General features: G+C 46.0%; 1 protein-coding gene across 5 annotated transcripts in view; it reads right to left on the bottom strand.

Moving 5' to 3' along the window:
- The window catches only part of TNS3 (tensin 3), a 1,168,488-nt gene that overhangs the window by 392,890 nt on the left and 753,770 nt on the right, over positions 1-21,828 (bottom strand). For all 5 annotated transcript variants that reach the window (XM_069613336.1, XM_069613334.1, XM_069613335.1 and 2 more), the window contains 3 exons: positions 12,726-12,838; positions 10,618-10,678; positions 10,448-10,523 (listed from right to left, as the gene is read on the bottom strand). In XM_069613336.1, the coding sequence (XP_069469437.1) occupies positions 10,448-10,523; positions 10,618-10,678; positions 12,726-12,838 (250 nt within the window). The remainder of the gene's footprint in view (positions 1-10,447; positions 10,524-10,617; positions 10,679-12,725; positions 12,839-21,828) is intronic.

Raw genomic sequence — 21,828 nt, 5'->3', positions numbered from 1 at the left:
TTTGCAGGTCGTCTAGAAATGGAATTACCCCTCAGAAAACAGCAGGAACCCGAGGTTAAAACTGCATAATATCAATTAAAATTCCGTAGGGAATATCAATTTTAATTCCTATTGCTTCATTCAAGACATTTTGAGTTATACATGGACAATGTTAACTCAGCTACACCTATACCCTCATAAATTGAAAGTCACAGGCTTCACCACATTTTTGTAGAAAAGTATAGCTAATTTTATTTCTAACATGCAAGAACAATTCACTATAGTAAAACTCGTGTAAGGTATTCATATATCTAAAATACATACATAGCAACTGAAAGCAACATAAAATCACAAACTCCACACATAAATGACATAGCAAACACGTACAGATTGATAACCAAAGGTTAATATGTTATACAGAACCCCTATTTCACAAAACAAATATAATCCATACCCTACACAAACATGTTACAGTAATCGGGCCTCGCCAGAATGCGTGCTTTCTCCAGGTCGATATTGTTGGGTATGTCTTGTATAGGCAGGAATACATCTGAGCATATTATGTTGAGGAGGGACTCTCCTCTGATGTTATTTACCAGAGGTATGAGGGAGAGGTCAGCATCAAAGTTTATCCACAAGTTTGTTTGTGTCATACGGCGAGACCTATTGTGGTGGGTCATGTAAAAGTAAGACATATGGGTAGGGTATAGAGTTGTTTTGCCGATGTACGTTTTTTGGGTGGAATTTTTACTGTAAAAACCTCATCGAAATATAGAGGGGGTAAAGGGAAAAAAGGGGCAGGGAGGGGATTGGGTAGGGATAGAAATATAGGAAAGAGGGTTTAGGGGGAACCCCCCCCAATATAAAAAAAAACATTTTGATGAGTTTTTCATTTGAATTATTTTGGTAAAAATTCCATCAAAAAAAAACTCCCTTCGGAAAACGGACATAGAGCCATGGATAGACAATCCTTAAGAGAAGAGTTTCAAACTTGGATGTGGGTCATACTCTGCAAGCATCAAAGACAGGACCCCAAAGGAAACCACAAGGAAAGAAATTGGCTGGGGGTAGAACTAAAAGGGGAACAAAAATGGAAACAAAAAAATGACATTAAATTAAAAAAATAATAATCTGGGAAACTTGTGAAGATACAGCAAGAAACGAACCCGCAACAGCAGTCAGATGCAGACTAAATCTTCGTGGGGAACACAATCCACCGTGAACTGGCTGTATAAAAAGTCAGACCCACCAGAGTCTCGACAGTTCGTGCATCAGCAGGAGACTGTATAATGGCAATGGAGGCGTCCTACAAAAAGGTACGGTGAAGGTGCTGGCGAGAGAGGCTCTCTCGTTCAACAGTGAAGAGGGTGCATCAAAGGAACCCAAGCCCTACCAGGATTAATTAGAACAGCACTGGTGATAGAGGTTGAGGCCTCCAAGGGGCCCAGGAGTGGCTAAAGGGGCCCCCGAGTCAGTGGAGTAAATTTGCTAAAAATGTTTCGAGGACAAAATGGTGTGCCACAAAAGTTGGGGGACAAACACCCTTGTCTGCCTCTAGAATTACACCCATGCCCCCAGTCAAGAGGCGGTTCAGTCAGTGCCGCCAGAATGCCTCTGGAAGAGCAATGGGAGAAGAACCGTAACTAAGCAGAGGGCGGAGCCGGGACTCAAAGAATGCGAATCAAAACCACGGGGGGATAAGAGGAGAGGGGGGAATACAGAGTACAACAAAAAAGGCAGTCATCCAATAAGGCACCCAGGACAAAGAGTAAGAGAAACTGTTTAATGGAGTAAACAACGAGCTAACAAATGACCATGGAAGAGGAAAAGGGGATACAGAAAAAGAAAGATGGCTTCCTAACCCGAAGATGCCAAGGGGGTAGAGATGGGGTTGGACATGAAGACCAATTAAAGAGGGACAGAGCATTGGCCCAAGAAAAGGGCAGAAACTGCAAAAGCACAGAAAGGAACCCACAGGGAATGGAAACCAAGAAGAATTGGAGCATCTTTAATGCTCAGCAAAACGTGGATATTCTGGAAAAGGGTGGGACATGAAAGGGGGAGGCAGAAGGAGAACTACAGAGAGGCAAGGAACTCGGGAGGAGAAGAGAAGGCAAGAGTGTTAAAGAGAATACGAGGGAGAGAGATGGCATCTGACCAAAAAAACGCAGAAACAGCAGGAGAAGAGGAGACCATGAGCTTGAAAATATGCCCAGAAGAAAGGTGGAGCAAGACAGGGGCGAATCAGGGGAATAACCGGATAATCTGAACTGCAGGTCATCCTGCCAGCCTGCCCACCACGTGTGGCAAGACAACCCGGGCAATCAGTAGCTGCACGCCGAGCAAGCGTAGGGACAAAATCAAACGTCACCAAAGGAGATGCTTTTTCCCGTGTCATGGGGGGCAGGGCTACAATTCCCAGTTGCAGTTTGAAGGCAACGCTCCCCAGCCCATGAGATAAGGAGCGCACAGTCCCAGGCAAACTCTGCAGTCGGGGATTAAATAGATTTCAGAAAAGCACACGATTGCCCCTCTTACCTGATATTGGTTACTCGTTTAACCATTAACGGAATGCCTTTCCCAACATCAAAAGGCGGTCTTCTACATTCAAGTTATTGAGTCCCCCTTCACGGTGCCCCGCTGCGTCGCTTGTTACAACTAAAGTTCTTCACGTTGTCCAATACAGCTGATGTGTCTTTTTGTGCACTGTCCGTATTGAGTTATCGGTTCTTAACTTTACTGAAATATACCCATTCATATACTACTGTAGTATGTGTCCCTTTACCCTGGCAGAAGGCCCAGCTGTCTAGGTAAACATGGTTTCCAGAGTATGTGGCTATGGCATGGGTGTGTTTGGACATTGTGTTTTACAATTAACAATAACAATTTCGCATTTATATAGCACTACGAACCCCCAGGTATCCGAGTGCTGCTTATTATTACCCACGGTGTTTGGTGCTCATTTATCGACCTCAGAAGGATGAAAGACTGAGTTTGGCCCTGCTGGGATTCGAACCTGCGGTAGCAAGCTCTGCACGGATGTCAAAGCGACAGACTTCCATACCCAAAGGAAATTATACTGATTTAATGCAAGCAGCAGTTCAAGCAAAGAGCCACCGTCAATCGCATTCAAGAAGTATATGGAATAGGAGACTTTCTGCAAATGTGCAAAAACAGCATGCTAGCAACTGGATCCAGTAAAAACCATTTTGAAAACGGGGAGCTGTAATTAGCCCCAGTTAGGGTCTAAAATAGCATATGGCCAATCTGCAATGTAAGCGCGTATTCACGGACTGAGGGTTGAATATCGCCCCACAAAGTGCCAACCCCATCTCAGTGGGGACTTGTATTCCACCAGTGCTCGTGCCATAGGGAGGAGGCCTAGAAACCTCTTTACACAATCATTTTAGAAGAGAGCCATTCATTGGCCAGGGGCTGGAACTGGTGTCCAAAGCCTCCCAATCGCTGATGCCTCAAGTGATAACGTCAGAGGTGACCGCTCAGGTTGACAGATGGACCCTCGTGCCGTTGGTGGGGTCTGAAGACTTCAAAGCGCAGAAGAGCGGCCACCCTGCGGATAAGCAGGCGGTCTCTTATCAGCACAGGGGTCAATGCGGCCCGTCTGAATACACCCATAAAGACATCTGCAGACGGCCGGCTAATCCCACCTTTTCCTTGGCTGCTTCAAAGCACTTTCAAGGCTTACAGCTCTCTTGCTTGTTTGAACAGAAGGCTTATATTTTTCAAGAGATACTTCGTGTTATTTACTCACTCAGCTTGTGGAAATTGGGAGAACACCCACTGTTCAAATGCATTTCTCCACACATTTTAATAAACCAATTGGCCACCCGAGCAAGAGCCTAGGATCCGACGCGGTGATTTATCCATCGTCGGTGTTAACAGCTCATCGCCGAGGGCGCTGGGCAGCTGCACGGTGCTGGCTTTCCACGCATAACCAGCCTGGCAGGGCAACAGCTCTCGTGACGGCAAGCCCCGACCGACGGGGCACGCCGCATAAATCTCCTGGTCGGGCACCTCTGTGCTCAGATGAAACTCCCCCTCAGCGGGGCTCGATGCGGCAGCCATTGTTCCAGGGACCGTGTGAAGAGACAACACTCATTTAATCGCTCGCTTTACAGCGCCGCCCAGGGATTAATGAAGGTCTATAAACATAGGGCCCCCGTCAAGGAAAGGGTCGGGGGCATCTGCGACGCGGGGGGTCGTGAAGATGGGTCCCGGGATACGGCATGTACAGCGTCACAGCAGATGGGAACGCGGGGCTGCGAAACCATGCCTTCCCGCGCAGCGCTCATGCGCTATGTGGTAACAGCAGGGGTGCGCAATAAGGACTTTGTTTGGCTTATTTTGGTATCCATAATTCGGGTGGCAGTGGCACAGGTCCCTTCTTGCTGAGCTGCCTGTCGGGGCATGCATGGTCCACGAACACAGCGCAGCTCACAATCTGTCACGTCACCTGTACAGGGGCAGGAACTTGCATACTTCCATTGGCTCTAACGGGACCACCTGTGCAGCATTCCTTCTCCACCCTTCCAAAATGGTGGCCAACTCGGACGTCATCCATAGAGACCACGGTCCTCGCTACTACAAACACTTTGCACTGGTGGGAGTGCAATGTTGTACAGAATCAGTACTGGGGGGAAATTGCCCAAGTGTAATGCATTTTTGCCCCAGGGCAAGTTTTGCTCCCAGGGCAAGTTTTGCCCCCATGATACTTGCAGAGAAACCTATGTGAGTCCAATAAAGTCATCGTCCATTAATCCATCCGTCCCATAGTTTATTATTTTGCTCCTTTCGCGCCACTGCGTTTTGGCCAACGCACGCCAGGCCTGGAATTGTGACAGCGTCTCGACGAGTTTCTCTGTGGAGACCCACACATGCGTGTCCGCTGCTCGGCCCCTGACTTGAGGGGTGAACAGATCTCGGGCAAGCAGCAGCATGTTCTGAGGAGACGTAGTAGATGTCCGAGGAAGACTCCTTTATTAACCGCAGTGGGGGTCTGCAAAGAGGAAACGTATGCACACAGTTTCATTTTCTTAATGCGTGTGTGTCTGGGATACAGTATACTTGGCACTGCACTCCGTACACATGGGAGGAATTGGGCTTTAACAAGACGGATCTGCGCCACCCCGACCCCAAAGCCCCAGTTGAGGCTGCTCTCTGACCTGGACTGTTGCGCGTCTCCTGAATACGGAGCAGCTGACCCAGCCCAAGCTAGGGGGCAATAGAGGGGCAGCTGGCATAGCGGGTTATGCCCTGTGGATGGGAGTGCAAGGTCAAGTATACTGCATGAAATGGGAAAGTCGGTGTGAAGCTTGTGAACGCCGGAAAGTTCAAAACTGGGAACAATGGCTGGAGCGAACAGACCAACCCAACACCCCAGGAAAAACTGGAGACGTGGCCCTGGCAAACAGAAGGTAACGGGAGTTAGGGACTAGGAAGAGGGCGACGATTGTATCAGGAAGAATCTCCCTCGTCACAGTAACACCGTTAAGGACACCCCAAGTGAAGATTGCATTGGGACTCATCTCCCACGTCATAGTCACTGTATTGGAGACACGACCAGTAGTGAGTGCATCAGGAGTTCTAGCCCTCGTCCCAGTAACAGCGCCAAAGTTACCACAAAAGGGAGGAGAATATCAAGAATAATCCGCCTCCTCAAAACAATCGCAAGAACGACCTCAACAGTGAAAAGTGCCTCTGGAGTAATGGGTCTCTCTGCTACAAAGGATAATGAAAGAAACCAAGGACACTTCAGGAGTGACCGCTCTGGTTTCATTACTCAAAGATAAGAAGACCAGGGAAGCCTGTAAATTTCCTTTTTAACACAATATAGTTTACTTTAGACTATTTTCCCTTCTCTCAGGGAATTTCGATCACTGGATATTCTCTCTCATTATTCAGGTTTCCAATAGTTTGCTCTTTTGTGTTATCACACTTTAATTTGCTTTGTTTCAAGATTAACTTTGTTTCATGACTAACACTGAGATTAGTTGGTTGTGCGGTATAATGATTCCCCCATCAAGGCCATCTGTAACTCCCGAATACCTTCTTCTTTGAAGTGGTACGTCTTCCGGAGTCAGGTTCCTCAGAATCCTTTGAGTGGATTAGACCACCGGTGCCTTTCTCTTGTCCGCATTGACTTTCTCATGGTCTCGCCTCTCTGCCTGGTCTCATCTCTTCTCAGGTCGCCGGTGCTCGAAAATGGGAACGGACACCCTATGGCTTCACACTCGTGATGCTCTCGGCAAAGTTTATCGGGCCAGCAGTCCACCATGGGTTCTCTGCTGTGGTTTCGCCACCACCCGTTCCTGGGCTCTTGTCAATCTGGATTCTCGTGCTGTGACTATGCCATAACTCTGGCATTCCACTGTCTGCAGTTGTGCCAATTCGAAAATTTCAGGCTTGCCGATTCCGGCTTCCTGCAGGTGTTGTGCAGCTCGGGACCTCCCTGGGCTGATGTCTGCATTCCTTTCTCTATCTCCTCTCTCACTGTGGGTTGTTGAGCCTACATTAACCAATCTACTGAGACGAGTATGTTGATTATTCATACTTAAAGGGACATATTCCTTTTCAGAAAAATAATGGCATCCCTGCAGAGTTTCTTTGTCGCAGTTTTGATATGAAAGGGTTTCTGATATTAGAGGCCATCATTCGTACAGGTCTAGGGAGTTCCTCACCGAACGGCAGTCCTTGACCCCTAAGGGGGAGTCTCTCCCGGTGAGGTCCCACTTGCCTCTGCCCCTAGGGAGGGTATTTCAGAGCAGGCTCACCTCTCTAGCATCACAAAGGGGCCTCCTCCCTTGGGGAGAAGGGATGAATTCCCTTGATTCATCACAGTACCCTGCAGGCGAACCCCTTTGTCACAAGAGGGGTGCCCCACTCCTACAACATCTTTGCGAAGAACCCCTGAGTGCCCCCCAATGTTATACCCAGAAAATTGGTGTTACAGCCCCAACCCATAGGTTTGTAGAATATTGAGAACATACTGACACTTGACATTATTTCTTTGGGCACTACTTAAAACCATCGAAACAACTGTGTCCTGGTCTCATTTCTGAACACAGTGACCGACCCATTACATTTGTTAAACCTGATCCCTTCAGTTACCCGTCTACACTTTAATGGGAGTTTCCAAGACTTTTTGGTTGTGGTTCCTTAGAATATGTTATACTTCACTTTTTCTTGAGAAAATCATCAAATTCCTGCTCCGACATTTGTTGGGGGTGGGGGTTGGAAGGGTGCTGCCCCTGGAACGTCTTCACATTCCTCCTATCTGACCAGACCTGCAGCTATTGGTTCCATATAATCTTAATTTGACAGCCACCCCAGCCCTGGGGTCCTGATTTGGCAACTACACCGGCCCTAGGCTCTTCCAAGATAGTTCTGCTGTATAACCTGAGCTGGGTTTGCTGGTATTGTCAATCACCCAAAGGTGGTAAGGGTGTTCAGTGTATAGACTGTGCCACAGACTGTAAGGAAGCCCAGCAGCACCAATACCTCCCATTATATCAACACAAGTGAATTGATTTGGATGTTTTCACATTGCCCCAAGAAGGTTCCCTCAGGCAGAGGTAAAATGCGAGAACAAGCACTGTACACAGAGACAAAGTGAACAGAGACAAAGTGAACAGTCAGTCGTCTGCTAACAAAAGGTGTCAAAAAAACTGCAAAAACAGTGGTCCTATGCAGGAAACAGATGTGCAGGCCTAAAGGGTTATCAAACATGTGATACGTCAACGAAAACCTGAGGAGAACATATGATGGGAGTGGTATGATGCAAGACAAACTGACACACCTACATGCCCTTCACAAGGACAGGATCCTTAAAAGGCAAGCTCCTCTTGCAGGACATTCCCATGAACTGCTCCAAGATTTGCAAACATCTGCCTTGACCAGAGTCAAGAAATGCATGTCCAGGTTTGGTTAAGTATACTAGGAGTTTGTGAAGCTTGGACACAGGAGGCATCTCCCTAGGCTCCCCCTCTGTTGGTTCTTCGTTTAACCATTCATTAGCTTAGTTTTTTTCAGTTTAAATCTCTAACCACTGAAACTTCGTCTACAAAGCAAACTCTCCAAGGCAGGCCAACAAGGCTGGGAGTTCCCATATCACCAGTGTAACGAGCACACTGCCTTGCATTCAAGAACAGCACAGGTCTCTGCAAAGCATCCTCACCAATTCCCACAAGGTCCCACAGCCACTGTGGATACTTCCCATTATAAATTACAACCACAGCAATTCATCGGGCATCACACACATATGAATCAGTGCCTTATTTATTGAGTAACGTGGGCTGAGCATAACACACGCCACTACAGTCTCAATACCAGGTGAGCCACAAAAGCCAAACTAAGGGAAGGTGGTGTGGTCAAAAGACCATTTCAAAACCTAGACAAGACCATGTTCTCCAAAATGCCCCTCCCCTCTCATTGTCTCGGGAGGATAGCTCAGCGGCAACGTGCTCGCCTTAGCAGCAAGACGACATGGAACCACACAGGTTCGATCCCCGGGTCCGCGCTTAGAAACCTCTGGGTATTAGGTGCGTTATAAATAACCTATCATATCATATCATATATCCCCCCACCCTAGAAAAATGGGAGCGTGCAGATTTGATGAAAGCTAGGGAATCGTGTTTCCCCGGGGCAATGAATCGGACCCTTTTTACAGGGACTGCATTTCCACCACCAGAGGATGGGGAGACATTTAAACATGGGTGTACTAGAAAAAGTCACGGTATCAAGGCTTTCTTTGAGGCGACCAGTGGTGCAGGAGTTTAAAATCACTTGTGGACAATTTCATCCCAGCAAGTAGCTAATGCAGGTTTTGAACTGAGACTAGCACGAAGCAAACCGCTAATGGTAATCCCTGCAGCTCTCCTCAGAAGGATCGCTCCAATAGGGGTGCAGCCTGGATCAGGCTAGCCAATCATGATGCTGAAAGGCTATGTTTGGCCGATCCTTGGCATATACTGCAAGGGGAAATCTAGTCGCTCACCACAAAGAAGCCCTTGACACATATCGAAAGTGATGCCGGTCAACCTGTACCGAATCCCCTTTAGACTAATTTATAGTCCCCAAGCTGCCAAGAGTGGCATTACCTCAGGTTATTCTGTGTGCTGCACACAACCTACACTCACATTCTCCTGTTGCAACATTTCCAGAATTCAAACGCTTCACACCCCTTGTCTAGATGATTTGTGGCAACACATACTGAACAACGAACAGAAAAAAACAATTCACACTGAAAAAGAAAGGGAAGGCGGTACTGAGCATGCATAATCATTATTATTGATACAGTATACCTGGCAATTGAAATTCTCTCCAGGTGTTGGAATGGGTTTGGTTATTTCCAAAGCCAATTACCTTTAATTGGGATGAAGGTCTGGATTGGAAATCCCAGTTTGTAGAACTTCCTGGGCAGGTCCACCATCTGTTGTGGGTGGGTCTCACAAGACCAGATGCAATACATAAAACGCACTACTGCTGCTGCTGCAAGGGTGCCAGGGATGCAGTTGACAATATAATGACATCACAATGGGGTTTGGCAGTTGTAATCATCTCATGTACATCAAACTAGAGGTAGCTTTATATTTATTTCTAACTGAAGTTCTGCCACCAGCCCATGAAGAAATGCAGGTAAATATGGATCATATCAGATGTGCCGACTATTAAAGGCCATTGCTGTTGCAATTAACTTCATTCCAGCAGGCTGTTTCAGGAATGCAAGTTACTATGTAGCTGCCGTGTTGCCAAATCATGTTGCAGCTGCGGGTATGCCAGCAGAGCTCAACTTCTGAGAGAGTTCTCAGCAAGAAGACGGAACGCTGTACCCTGAAACACCACAGGCAAGCGCAGAACTTGTTATAAGGCATGATCTTCCAGACCAAAAGAGGACCATTAAATGTCAGACAGCACAAACACCACATACTGCATCAGACATTTGGTGACTGGTTAGTAGTAAAAGCACGAGGACATGGTGGCTTCCAAGGTAACCATTCCCCCCTCCACCCCCCAAGCAGTTTAGCTGGAAAAGACACACCTTGTAATGCAGCGTTGTAAGAGCGAGTGCAGGCGGCTTGAATTGGGATCTTTCCCGACTGGGAAACCTATGCATATTTACGGTGGAAGTTGTGGTCTTTCGTGATTGAGCTTATAATGTTCATGGATTCTGGAAAACTGAAACCATCAATCGAGCAAGCAACAATGTAGGTCCTTATATGCAAGGGCTACCCACTTGCCTATGGCTTTTTATTTCTCCAGATGGTGATCTTAAGGGCATCCATCTTTTCGCATCACACATGCAAACATGGTGGTTGATGGTCAGATAAGAGAGACAATGCATATCTCCATTGAGAATAAATTAGGCACGATTTTCAAAACAATTCCCTTCTTCATGGCCCTCGATCTACCGTTGGGCACTCTGCATTTCAGGCACCCGAGACGCACTCACCATGATATCACCCTTCAGTAGCTGTGCAGGCTCGACAGCAATGCAGATCCGACTTTGGTTTTCAGGCTCCACATTGCTATAGGGAAAATAGCAAGAGAAGACATCACAAAATGCATTGTGCTAAAAGACTTGTCAGCATCCTCATGATAATGAAATAGGTTTTCACCTACTAGATTCCTGAAGTATACACTGGTTGCATGGCCTGGTAGACCTTCAAGAAGGGTCGGCAAACTGCAAGGAAGAGCAAAACAGTAGTGTTACGATACATGGGTCAGACTAACTCTACTGCTCTAAAGGTATTAAGGAGGATGGTGAAGCCAGTGTTTGTCTTTGTTGCATCCAGGCATGCATGCAAGGAAGCCAACAAGCACTGGCAATGCCAACAGGTTGGGCCTTTGCATCAATGTATGCATGCATGCATGAAAGAAGCTTAAGGCACACTTGGTCACGATATTTTAATACACTCGTAGTGCTGTTGTATAAAAATGAAAAACATGCAAGTTTCCCCAAGTATCTGAAAAAAAGGTGTCCTTTCAAAAACTGAATTCTCAAAAAAGTATCTATTACAAAGTAAACATTTTAGATTCTGATGGAAACCACGTGCTGGCAGAAAGTGTATGAACAGTTGGCAGAATATAGGTCCTGACAGGACCTTGACACGTCTATAAGGTGCACAAAAGAACATGTCAGGGAGCCAGGCTCACACAAGTGCAGTTACAAAATTGTACAATAAAAAAGATCGCAGACAAATCTGTTTTTAGAGATCCATTTACCTGAATGCTGGAGAATAGAATTAATCAAAGGAAAATAGCTGTGACGGAAGACTACACTAACGAGATGTTTTCATGTTGGGAGTGCCATGATGGGTGCAAATACCTCAATGGGTACAGTGTAAAGAGGGATTGTGGCAATTCTCTCCCCTGGGGGGTGAGGAGGTCAGGGTGTAGATGGTACACAATGGGTAAGCAACTTCAAGCGGGCTGACCTCCTGTGAAAATAATATACACGCGAGATGGAAGGCTGCTGCCAGCTTTTTTCCCAGTAGCATTTTAGAGCCATCGTTTTGACACAGCCCCTCACGGTGGGTGAGTGTGCACCAGGAGTGGCGAAATTGTAAGAAACCACACAATTGTTTTTCAGAGCACAAGGTTCAAGAACTTTTCAAAGCCTCCACATTATGAATTGTTTATTGTAGAAAAACCATCTTGGGGAACACAATGGATTTCTGTAATGGCAAAGGTGTGCTAATAATGCGGTTGTCAAACAATGCATTATGCAAAATCTAAAGAGCGAGTGATCTCCCAGGATGAGATGCATGGGGGGAACGAAAGCGCACTGCCCTCTTCAGGACCAGAGGTGGGTTATTCTAAAGGCGCCATCTTCGTCATTGCCCTGTGTAAGGTTAGTATACATTGCTGTAATGCTACATGCCCAGATTGTTTGCCACGGAAGGTCATTTTGCAACATTAACACTGCCCTGAGAGGCGAGGCGCGGGATTCCCCAGTGGTAGGGACTGGGCCCATGTCGGGCACAGTCTAACGCCTGCAGGACTCGACTTCTTCGCCTATTTCATAGGGTGCCAGGAATAGGGCCAGAACATGGAACACCACCAAAGCTTTTAGTAACACATTTGAACTTTTCAAAGGAGAATCGAGGAGCTCCATTGTGTGGGGGAAACGCGTGCAGGGAGCTCTTCCCGAGTAAATAGGACACACAAAATGGGAGCAAGGCGTTTCCCCGGATCTATGAGAATATTTTGGGGGGGAGAGGGGGATCACAAACACGAAAATGCCCTACTTAAGCTACCCCTCCCCCACCCCCATTTATAATAATGGTGTAATGTGTAGTGCGAAATTTGGCACCTTTGTGTTCTTGATTTTCCTGTACGGTGATCTACTGAAGGGAGGAGAGAGGTGTGAAGCAGGACCCGCCCATCTCCTTACAGTTTACTGCAGATAAACGCCAAAAAGTAAATATTCTTCGTAATGAAATGTACAACATCACAAAAGCGCGCTGACAAAAATCAGAAGCTTGACAAATATGCAAGTTGTACTCACGTTCTACTTCGTGGCAAAGCGTTCTAAAAAACCCCACCTAAAATGGGGAGCTTGGTAGTAAAGCAACGCCACAAGCAGCAAGTGTGCGTTTTGCCAAGTACAACCTAATTCCACAGTCGGCTAATTGGGTGGTGTCTACAAAGCGCTGACCTGCACAGAGGTGGCACTGGCACCCAGACCATCTGCAGAGACTCGCCACCCATCTCTCAATGTCACTCACCGCCCACCGTGTCAAAGCTGGGGATGCCATGCAGAATCACGTAGTGCAGGAAGAGCGGCGTGGCGTTCATTTTCACGGATCCGGACAGGAGGCCGCTCAGGAAATTCACATACCTGACAAAATGAACACACAGACACGCACATCAGGACAGGGCATCATGCCAAGCACGTCAGAAACTGCGCGCCACTAGTGCGAAGATCGCTCTAACATTTTCTCATTTAAGAACCACTACAATAAACCAGGCACCCATTTCCAAAACTCAAACGTCATCTATTGACAAGGCAGTAGTTAAAGCACTTCACAAGGGCAATTCCCTTTGGGTGGCAGCTCTCCCTCAGATGAACAGAACACATCTGCAATGATTACATGGTACCTTAAGGGCAGCAAAAAAGGTAGAGAACACAGGAACCGGTTCAAGGGAATGATTGCATTTACTCAAGAAAGTGCGGGATCAAGAGGGAAACATGACATGGAGCGGCCATGGTGGATCAGGCACTTTACCCACTATGCAGCACCTCGGTGTGGTTGATTGGCGAGAGGAGGTTTTCCTGAACTGGGGAGTGCCCCCCTGTGTGTCCATTTAGTCTGGCACACAGATCTAGATAGTCTGCAGACCGAGGAGTACTATGCGTCTCCCGTTTATGTCTTACATTGTAGGCCTTTAGCCAACACTACGGTGAATTCAAGATATGCATAACAACCCTTCACGTACATCAAAGCAAAAGGGGAACCTCCATTAAAAAGAAATGCCGAGGGCCAAGGGGCCCGTAAAGATGTAGCCCCATCACCAGAACGCTGGAGTGACATTACAGCACCACTGAGCGCTCTGAAACTAGGGGGAGTGGAGAAAAAACAATAATGCAGAGGAGCCGGAGGGGAGCTGGACAGCATGGAAAGCTGGAAGCACACATAGCCCAATAAGCACGTTCAACCAGTTCAGCACCTCCTTTATAAATCACTTCTGATGCATCACAACCAGTTATCCTTCTTGAAGCAATAAACAGAGTACCTTTCATTTTAGAATATTAACCTTTTGCATTATCGTGCGTAAAAGCAGTAGGAATCGGTCATGAAGCTCTACATACAATTAGATTATTACTGAAACTATTAACCAGAATGTACTAAATGTGGCTGAGATGTGTGGTATGGACAAGCCCGCCGGTTCCTTGCCCTCTCCAACACCAACATATGCAGTTGTTGGCATTGCTTCAGCCCACACAAAGCTCAGTGGGCATTCCAAGCCTGCAAAACCCAATTCCACAAAGTGGACACCTGTGCAGCATGGTGTAACAGTGTGTGGCTCAGTAGACCAGATCATCCACCACAAGCATCTGTGTTTGAGCTCATGGTCCCAGGTTCAAATCCTGGCAGGTCCATTTAGTCCTTCAGCCTCCTGAGGTCAGTAAAACGAGTGCCGTTCCATTTTGTAACTAACATTGGTTATCTGCCTACAGAACCAAAAGACACCCCTTTGATCCTGCAACAGAAAGTTTCTCAGCAAAACCGTAATCCATTTACGTTGAGGTAATGAATGCGTCCTTATTCGGTCATGACCTCGGCATCTCAGCACTCCCACTGCTCAGGACCCGATTCGGCTGGTGAATGACTAGTTTGTCGGAGACTCCGGATTGGAATTCAAATTGCGAGTGAATGCCTGGGCGAGAAGCACGGGGAGATTTGAATCTGACAGCCCGTAATGCATTGAGTGGCTGGCAAAGGCTAGAAAGGATGTACACTTTTTATTGGAAGCCGAGTTCACACTCCACTGCCAACTTTCAGATATAGCCTGAGAGCATGAATGCTTGTTCTGGCTAATCCTATGAAAAGACGCCCTTAATGAAGCCCTCCTGCTGCAACTTGCCAAGACCAGCCAACAGCGATGCATGGACAGCTGAGGACACCAGGCATGAAATCGCAGAAGGAACCGTTCCGATCGGGCTCCCTTCCCATAGCATGGCTGGAACAGTCAGGGTGAACATGTCAAGGCCTCTCCTGCCTCTAGATCAGCCTTGATGCGCTTTGCTGAAGGACTGGACACAAAGAGGTGGAGCACTTGGCATTCTGAGCAGCCGTAACTGATCACGCATGAGGGCTAGCATTACAGAAGCATCATGGACTTTTGAATGCTGGATCGAGGCTCTTCGGCGTCTGAATCTTACATGAACTGTATCCGCTGGACTCGCACTGTGTGTGGAGGTGACCAGACATGCAATGTCAGCTACAGAAACACTGACCCATACCCCGGCATCAGTTTGTCTCTTCTTTGGTACAGAACCTACACCAGTGGGCCTTTTGTGAGATCCTACTGGCCTGGAGCACCTTGTCGTCAACACTGGAACTGTCGCAGCGTACCAGAAACTGTTGCCACCGGTGAATTTTGACTTTGCAAACAAAGATTTTGCAGCGCAGATAGGGCACTGTGTAAATCAGCATATGCGAAGATCAGCCCATCACATTATTTATTTTAATTCTTGTTACGTGCCACATGCCCATGGGCCTCAGGGCACACAGAAAACAAAATCGTTTAACGTTGGTGCAAACGAACATGGAAACTATTCTTAAGATTGGGGGAACAGAAGCATAATGATCAGTCAACAGAAGCCAGTCCATGCATTCTGTTGAGACAGTAACTCCCAGTTTTGGGGATACTGGTCCCAATGTACACCTAAGGAAGGAATAGGATACCTTGATACTAGAGTGTTGCAATTAGCCTATGACACCTCTTGTGACCCTGAAAGCTTGAGTCGCAAACTCAGGACACTAAAAAGGACCGGTATTACTTAAATTGACCTTTTACAATTGACCTTTTGCACAATTGACCTTTATATTATTTTATATATGTATTGGGTTGGTTTTGGATTATAAATAAGGGGATTGGGTGGGGGGTGCAGGGGGTTTTGGATTGGGTGGGGGTGTTTTGGGGAGTCCCCACCTCCGCATATATGTCCTAATTGATCTTCTAAATTAGGTCAATTCTCCCGAGGTCAATTGTGAAAAGGTCAATTAGTATAAAACCAAAGGACCATCTTTAACGTGTTTTGCTTACCTGTAACCGGCATTTTACTCCTCTGTATGATGGCTGATGTTTGCATACTGAACTTTGGACACTCCCTTACTGAAATGTATACGTATTATACGGATCATGTGCTACCTTGCATGTGGGAGAGCTAGGAGGACTCCAGGGAATCCCATTACCTAGACTGTGGGGCAATTAACTTCACCCCCTGAGCCCCGGGTGATGAGAATCCATTGGAACCGTGGGACTTACAATGCTTCATTTACAGAAGAGCAAACGCAAGACAGACCGTGGCCCTGGAAATGTGTGCAAGATTCACGAGAGGATCAAACAGTGAGAGACTCGCAGAGATGCTCGAGCAGAAGGGCCATGAGTTGCAGTTTTTCGACATTCCCCCCTCCCCCCCTCCCGACTTTTGCAGTGATGCACTTGAACAGCCTCTCTTCACCTGACGCCGTTTTCCTCATTTTATTGGTCATGTGAATTGTACTTGCTCCAAAAGACAAAGGATGGGGCCGCCGCGCATGCGTCAGCAGTTGGGAGATGCCCGAGTCACGGGTGTCGGGTGCAGATGTTCCATTTTAGGAATCATCGCCTCCAGCCTTGCGCGTCTTTGATGGAGCGGTCACTGAAATGCCCCGTCAACACTTCCGAAATTGCCACAAAGTCAAGCCACAGAACCCACAGCGAGACGAGGTTTTTTTGTTGGGAATGAAATTATTTCCCGAAACATTGGCTGGAGTGTAATGCAGCGCATCGTGCAATTGGAGCATAACATTTCACAGTTACCAAAGGTTTGATACCTATGAAAACGAGCAATTCTGAAACAATTTTAAAGAAAGGAATGACATTTGCATACCGTTCTCCTAAAAAATGAATGTCTCACCATGCCAAAAACGGAGCCCATTGCCTGTAGACGAACAGTGCACTGTGTGTGCTTGGTTTCCCGAGTGCTGTCCTGCACATACAGGAAGCGCTGCAGTTACACTGGCACCAGACGGTCGTCCACTGCTTGTGCAATTGTTGGAACTCTGGATCTGTGCAAAGGCAAGATTCTATGCACCGATTTACCACACAATTTAAGTGTTTTTTTTGTGTTCCGGTTTAATAAAATATGTAAACCTTTCACAAACAAGTTGTAATCTAAAACATGTTCATCAGTATAAAAAAACAATTACATAAAACATTCTTTTTTTTGCAGATTTGCCAATAAAATCTCATCTACATGTGTTAAAAATGTTGTCAATGCTATAATCGAAGGAACTTGCTATCCTGCCATAAGACGCGTCCACAAAACGTTTGTGGCAATGTGCGAATGTCTGTGCATAAGAGATTGTGTTCACCCTCAAGCTCCTTCTGCAGTCACGTTCTGTGAGGGGTTTCATTGTCTCTCAGTGGTTACTTACCTTACACAGTAAACACACTTTGCAAATTAAATTTACCTCGATTATATTAAACATAGGGTTCAAGACCTCCCCCTCACATGAACCAAATTTAATCTAAACCCCAAGTGCGACTTTGGGCTTTGAAGGAGCGGCCATTCAAAAAGACACTTTGCCTTACCGTTTGTGCATATTCTCTATGAAGGGAGTACTTTTTAATCCTCCCCTCTGTATTTCTCCAGTCCCTACTGCAACAGGCCCTGTCACGGGAGGGATGGGATGCGAACACTCACGTAGGTGCCGGAATGTGTGTGTGTGTAAAGGGGGGTGGGGCACCCCCCATCAACTCCTTACCAGCAGGAATGGCGGTGCGGTTGTGGAGAGGAGTCGGTGGGGCTGAAGTAGGTTCAGCTGCAGCGCAGAAGCCAATTCCGCACCAAGACAAGATGCCGGGGCGGCTCGCGGGCCGGCGTAGGAACCTCCCACAGGATGCAGTGGCTGGAACTTCACCGGCTGCTGAGCAGGATGGGGCAGAAACAGTACTAGCTCAGCCACCAGGGGTGCGGCAGTGAACACAGTAGGATGGCCTGGTGCACAGCAGAGCTCCAGTGGATAGGGTCCGCTGGAGCCCACGTTCCAGAGGCAGCCACTAGCCCCCCAGGGAGAGTTTTCTTTTTCAATAAAGGCCTCATTGAGGGCCATTATGACCACACTAGCCCTCATCCCCCCCTCGGCATAATTGGGACAAACATGGACTTTAAAAAGGCCTTAAAGAGCTGAATACTTTGTGCCTTAGTAGGGCTTATGCTAGAAACAAAAGTAACAAGGAAGGGGCAAGGCTTACAAGCCCGTTTGGAACCTTTCAGAGTGCCCCCCGTCACACCCTTTCAAGGAAGGTGATTGGTAAGGTAAATTGGCCAATCCTGGGAGGAGAAGGGGTATTTTAGAAACAGTGCGTGAATGCTTGAGTGTGGCTTAGTTGGGTGAGGATAGGATGAGGTGCAGGACATCCCAGAGACCAGAGGAGGCAAGAGCAACCAGACTGTGGAAACTATTGGAGAGAGGGAGTCTGTGGAGTATTTGGGTAAGAGAGAAAGCGGTGAGTGGAGCAGTGAGAGTAGGAGGCCGTGGCTGTGGAAGGTAGTGGTAGTTGGAAGTGGAGGTAGGAGTAGTGAGGGAGCGGTAACAGAGTGGTAGTTGGTAGTAGTGGGCAGCAGTGAGCATTCGCGAGTAGTAGAGTGGGAGCAGCAGTAGTGAAAAATAGTACTGCAAGGGGAGTACGGAGAGGCAATAGTCATAGCCGAGGAGTACTGGAGGGAAGGGCACCAGGAAAGGATAATGGAGGTAGCAGGAAGTAGCGACAATAGCAAGTGAAGGAGTTGATAAGCAAAAGAGAAGTAAAGATCCAAGGGTGGAGGTGAAAAGACGGAATGAGAGATTGGAGGGATAGCAACATGGTGGGTGGAGAACATCTGGAACCCAGTGTAGTGAAGTGTCAGGTAAGAATGTGCATGAGTGAAGAGAGTGACACCGGTTGGACAAGGACATCATCCCCACCTCCCTATAACAATAAGCGGGTTAGCTCAGGAAAAGACTAGAAGAAGCCTAGGGAGTTAGTCGGCCATCTTCTTAGGGAAGACATCAATAGAGAAGCCAGCAAAGAGACAGACAGGAGTTACCTTGGTGAGCATCAACAACCCCATTAAGGACGCCTGGGCTAAGGAGGGGGTAACCCGGCAGGAAACCGAGAGCGACAGCCCTAGTGCCAAATGAGTGGGACCTAAATATCTACTTTAGCACTAACAGTCAATTCGTCTGTTGTAAACTCAATAAATACCATTGGAATGTTTAACAGCGTGTTCTTGGTTCCTTGTGGCGGACACCAAGTCACACTATCAAGCAGTTTCCTTTTTACTCTTACTGCATTGCTAAGCAAAAGAGCAGTATGTGCTCCCACAGTAGCTAAGATAGCAATGAATTTGTCGAGAAAAGGAACTGACTTGGTATGCAGAATGAATCTAAGACCCTCAAATAGTTTTGGGGGATCCAGTTTTTTGTAGTAGAGGTTACGGTTCCTCCACACAACATGGCTTTCCATTGAAACAAGACCCAATTCATATCTCAAAATACTGGAACATGGTGAGGGCTTCAATAAAAGCACTTCTTTCCAAATCCTGACTTCAAGCTTATTAAAAAAAATCTCAAGGGTTATCTATTCTTCATTTTAATCCATCAATGAGGGTATGAAGATTTGTATTTTGTACATTTCAACTAATGGGACAAAAGTGAATGTACTAACTGGGAACATTATCCTTTTTAGAAGTGCAGCTAACAATGTGGCCTCAAGTTTTTTTTCCGTCTTCCAATATCCTTCTGGCAGTCACATTGGTAATATTAAAACCTAAATAAGTCAAATGCTTCAATATCGTTCACAGTCTCTAATAATTGATCAGCAAAGAATTTTAGGCTCAACACGTTTTTGGTGACTAATAAGATATTGGATTTAGATGGATTTATGGCAAGTTTATTAATTCTCCCAGAATTGTCCCATAATCAGCAAACACTCTTCATTGTAGCCCGATTGCAGGGACATTGAAAAATAATAAATTGTTTTATGCAACAAGTTGAGTGGCCCAGTTGAACAGTGAAAGATTGAATCTTCTACAAAATTTCAGGTATATGTCAAAGATAAGGTTACAGGCACTAAAACACAACCCTGGCCAAGTCCCATTTTACATTGAATGGTTTTAGACGAGTCACCATCAGCATTTAAAACATACCTACATCATAGTTCTGAGGTTGAAGGATTACTAGATTTAGTAGATTTCCCAGGAATGTGCCAGTTATTCAACTTATTCCATACATTTCCACGAACAACTCTCTCAAACGCACAGAAGAGGTAAATGCTAGCCACATAGCTAGTCCACTTATGGTTACCCAGGCCGTGCACGTGTACCACTAACAACATGTTGCTGTTGAGTGTAGTGCCCAATTTCTTTTCAAACCCTACTTGGAATTTACTCTTCCCGCCTCAGTTTCCCAGATTTGCACATTTTCCCCAACTTTCAGCTACCCTTCTAACATCCCAAAATAACTTTATCAACAGCTGCCATATTTTCAAAAACTTAGACATTCAGGGCAGATTTTCAGAAGGAGGCCATGAACAATTCTGAATCCAGAACTAGAATTTTAGAAATAATATGAACAATGTATAAGTCATGAATAACGCCAATTTGTGCAGAATATGCCAACTTTTTGTGTTACACAGCTTCCTTCTCCTCATGGAAACAGTGTTGCAATGTGCACAATCTACTGGCAAGTGACATTTTGGTTTTCTATTGTGGCCTATTGCCAATCTCAAAAGGAACTGTCTTTGAAAGGCTCAAATACCCAACTTGAAAAGCACATGCAGTCTGCCAAAGGCATATCACTAAATGTTAGTCATTCTATTAGTGCTGAATGAGGTAATATGCCCCAGGTGGCGAGCCGACCCTGTAGGTAATGGCCCACCACCCAAGTTAGTGGCCCGAGTGCAGCGAAGGTCCCTTAACGAGGGTGGCGGTCTGTTACCTACAGGTTTTTACAAATGTCACAGGGTATGAGCAGGTAAGTATGGGTGCTTGGGTTTAGTAATGGATACTTGCTAGCCTGAGGGTAATTGAAACAGAGGCAGATTTTGCCACTACTAGGCTAACCCCTAGAATAGTTACAACAAGAAACACTTCATGCCAGTATGAATGCGCTTGGTCAAAGTATAGTTTTGTTAACATATATTGGTATCAGTGTTGTCTCATTAATACACCATTAGTTGATTGAATGATTGTGGTTGTTATATTTTATTAGTTGCATGATTGCACAAATCTTTACAACAGTTTGAACACAGAGTTTTTGTCATAACAGTTTTGCCACTGTAAAAGTTTGCCAAATGTTTGCCAACGGTGTCCAGACATTTGGTCGACCTAAAACTGGTCGAAGCAATTTGGTTGAAAACCAAATGGTCGAATTTTTTTTTAATTATATATTTATTTTTCAGGTTTTCGTTTTTTACAAAAATTGGTTTTTAGAAAAAAAGGGGTTGGAGCCCCCCCCCCCCCAAAAAAAAAAAAGGTGAAAAAAAAAAAAAATTCGACCATTTGGTTTTCGACCAAATTGGTTCGACCATTTGTCTGGTCGACCAATTTTTTTATGACCAAATGTCTGGTAATCTTTGCCAACACATGTTTCGGTCTTTGTCAAAGATTAGCAACCTAAATCTCCAATTTGATCGAATTAGGATATGAAACTCCCACTTGATAATCTGACAGCTAGGCGCCACTGTGATAGGTGCTGCCTGTTTGGTCTCCAAAAAGGATTTTCAGTTGCAATTGGTCTAGGTGAGTCACATTCCAATTGGAAGTGAAAATCCTTTTTACATTTCAATTGGATCACCTTTGAGACTTTGGTTGTTAATCTTTGAACTGACTTGATAAAGGTCGAAACACGTGTTGGCCAACTTTTGGGCAACTTTTACAGTGGCAAAACTGTTATGACACAAACTCTTAGTGGTTAAACCATTAAAGATTCCAATTAAATCTAACTCTGAGAAGGCAGTTTTGAGAAAACACTGCAGGAACTTCGAGGGCAGTCAATGGGTGGGAAAACAACCAAACACCACCGTTGTATCCCTCCGCACATGCCATTTCTCCTCATCTGTACTCTAGTGTAA

This window comes from Ambystoma mexicanum, chromosome 5p (genome assembly GCF_040938575.1).
Source record: "Ambystoma mexicanum isolate Mex_15411 chromosome 5p, UKY_AmexF1_1, whole genome shotgun sequence".
Lineage (NCBI taxonomy): Eukaryota > Metazoa > Chordata > Amphibia > Caudata > Ambystomatidae > Ambystoma > Ambystoma mexicanum.
Note: the sequence above shows the minus strand (reverse complement) of the source record. Positions and strands in the feature narration are given on the sequence as shown.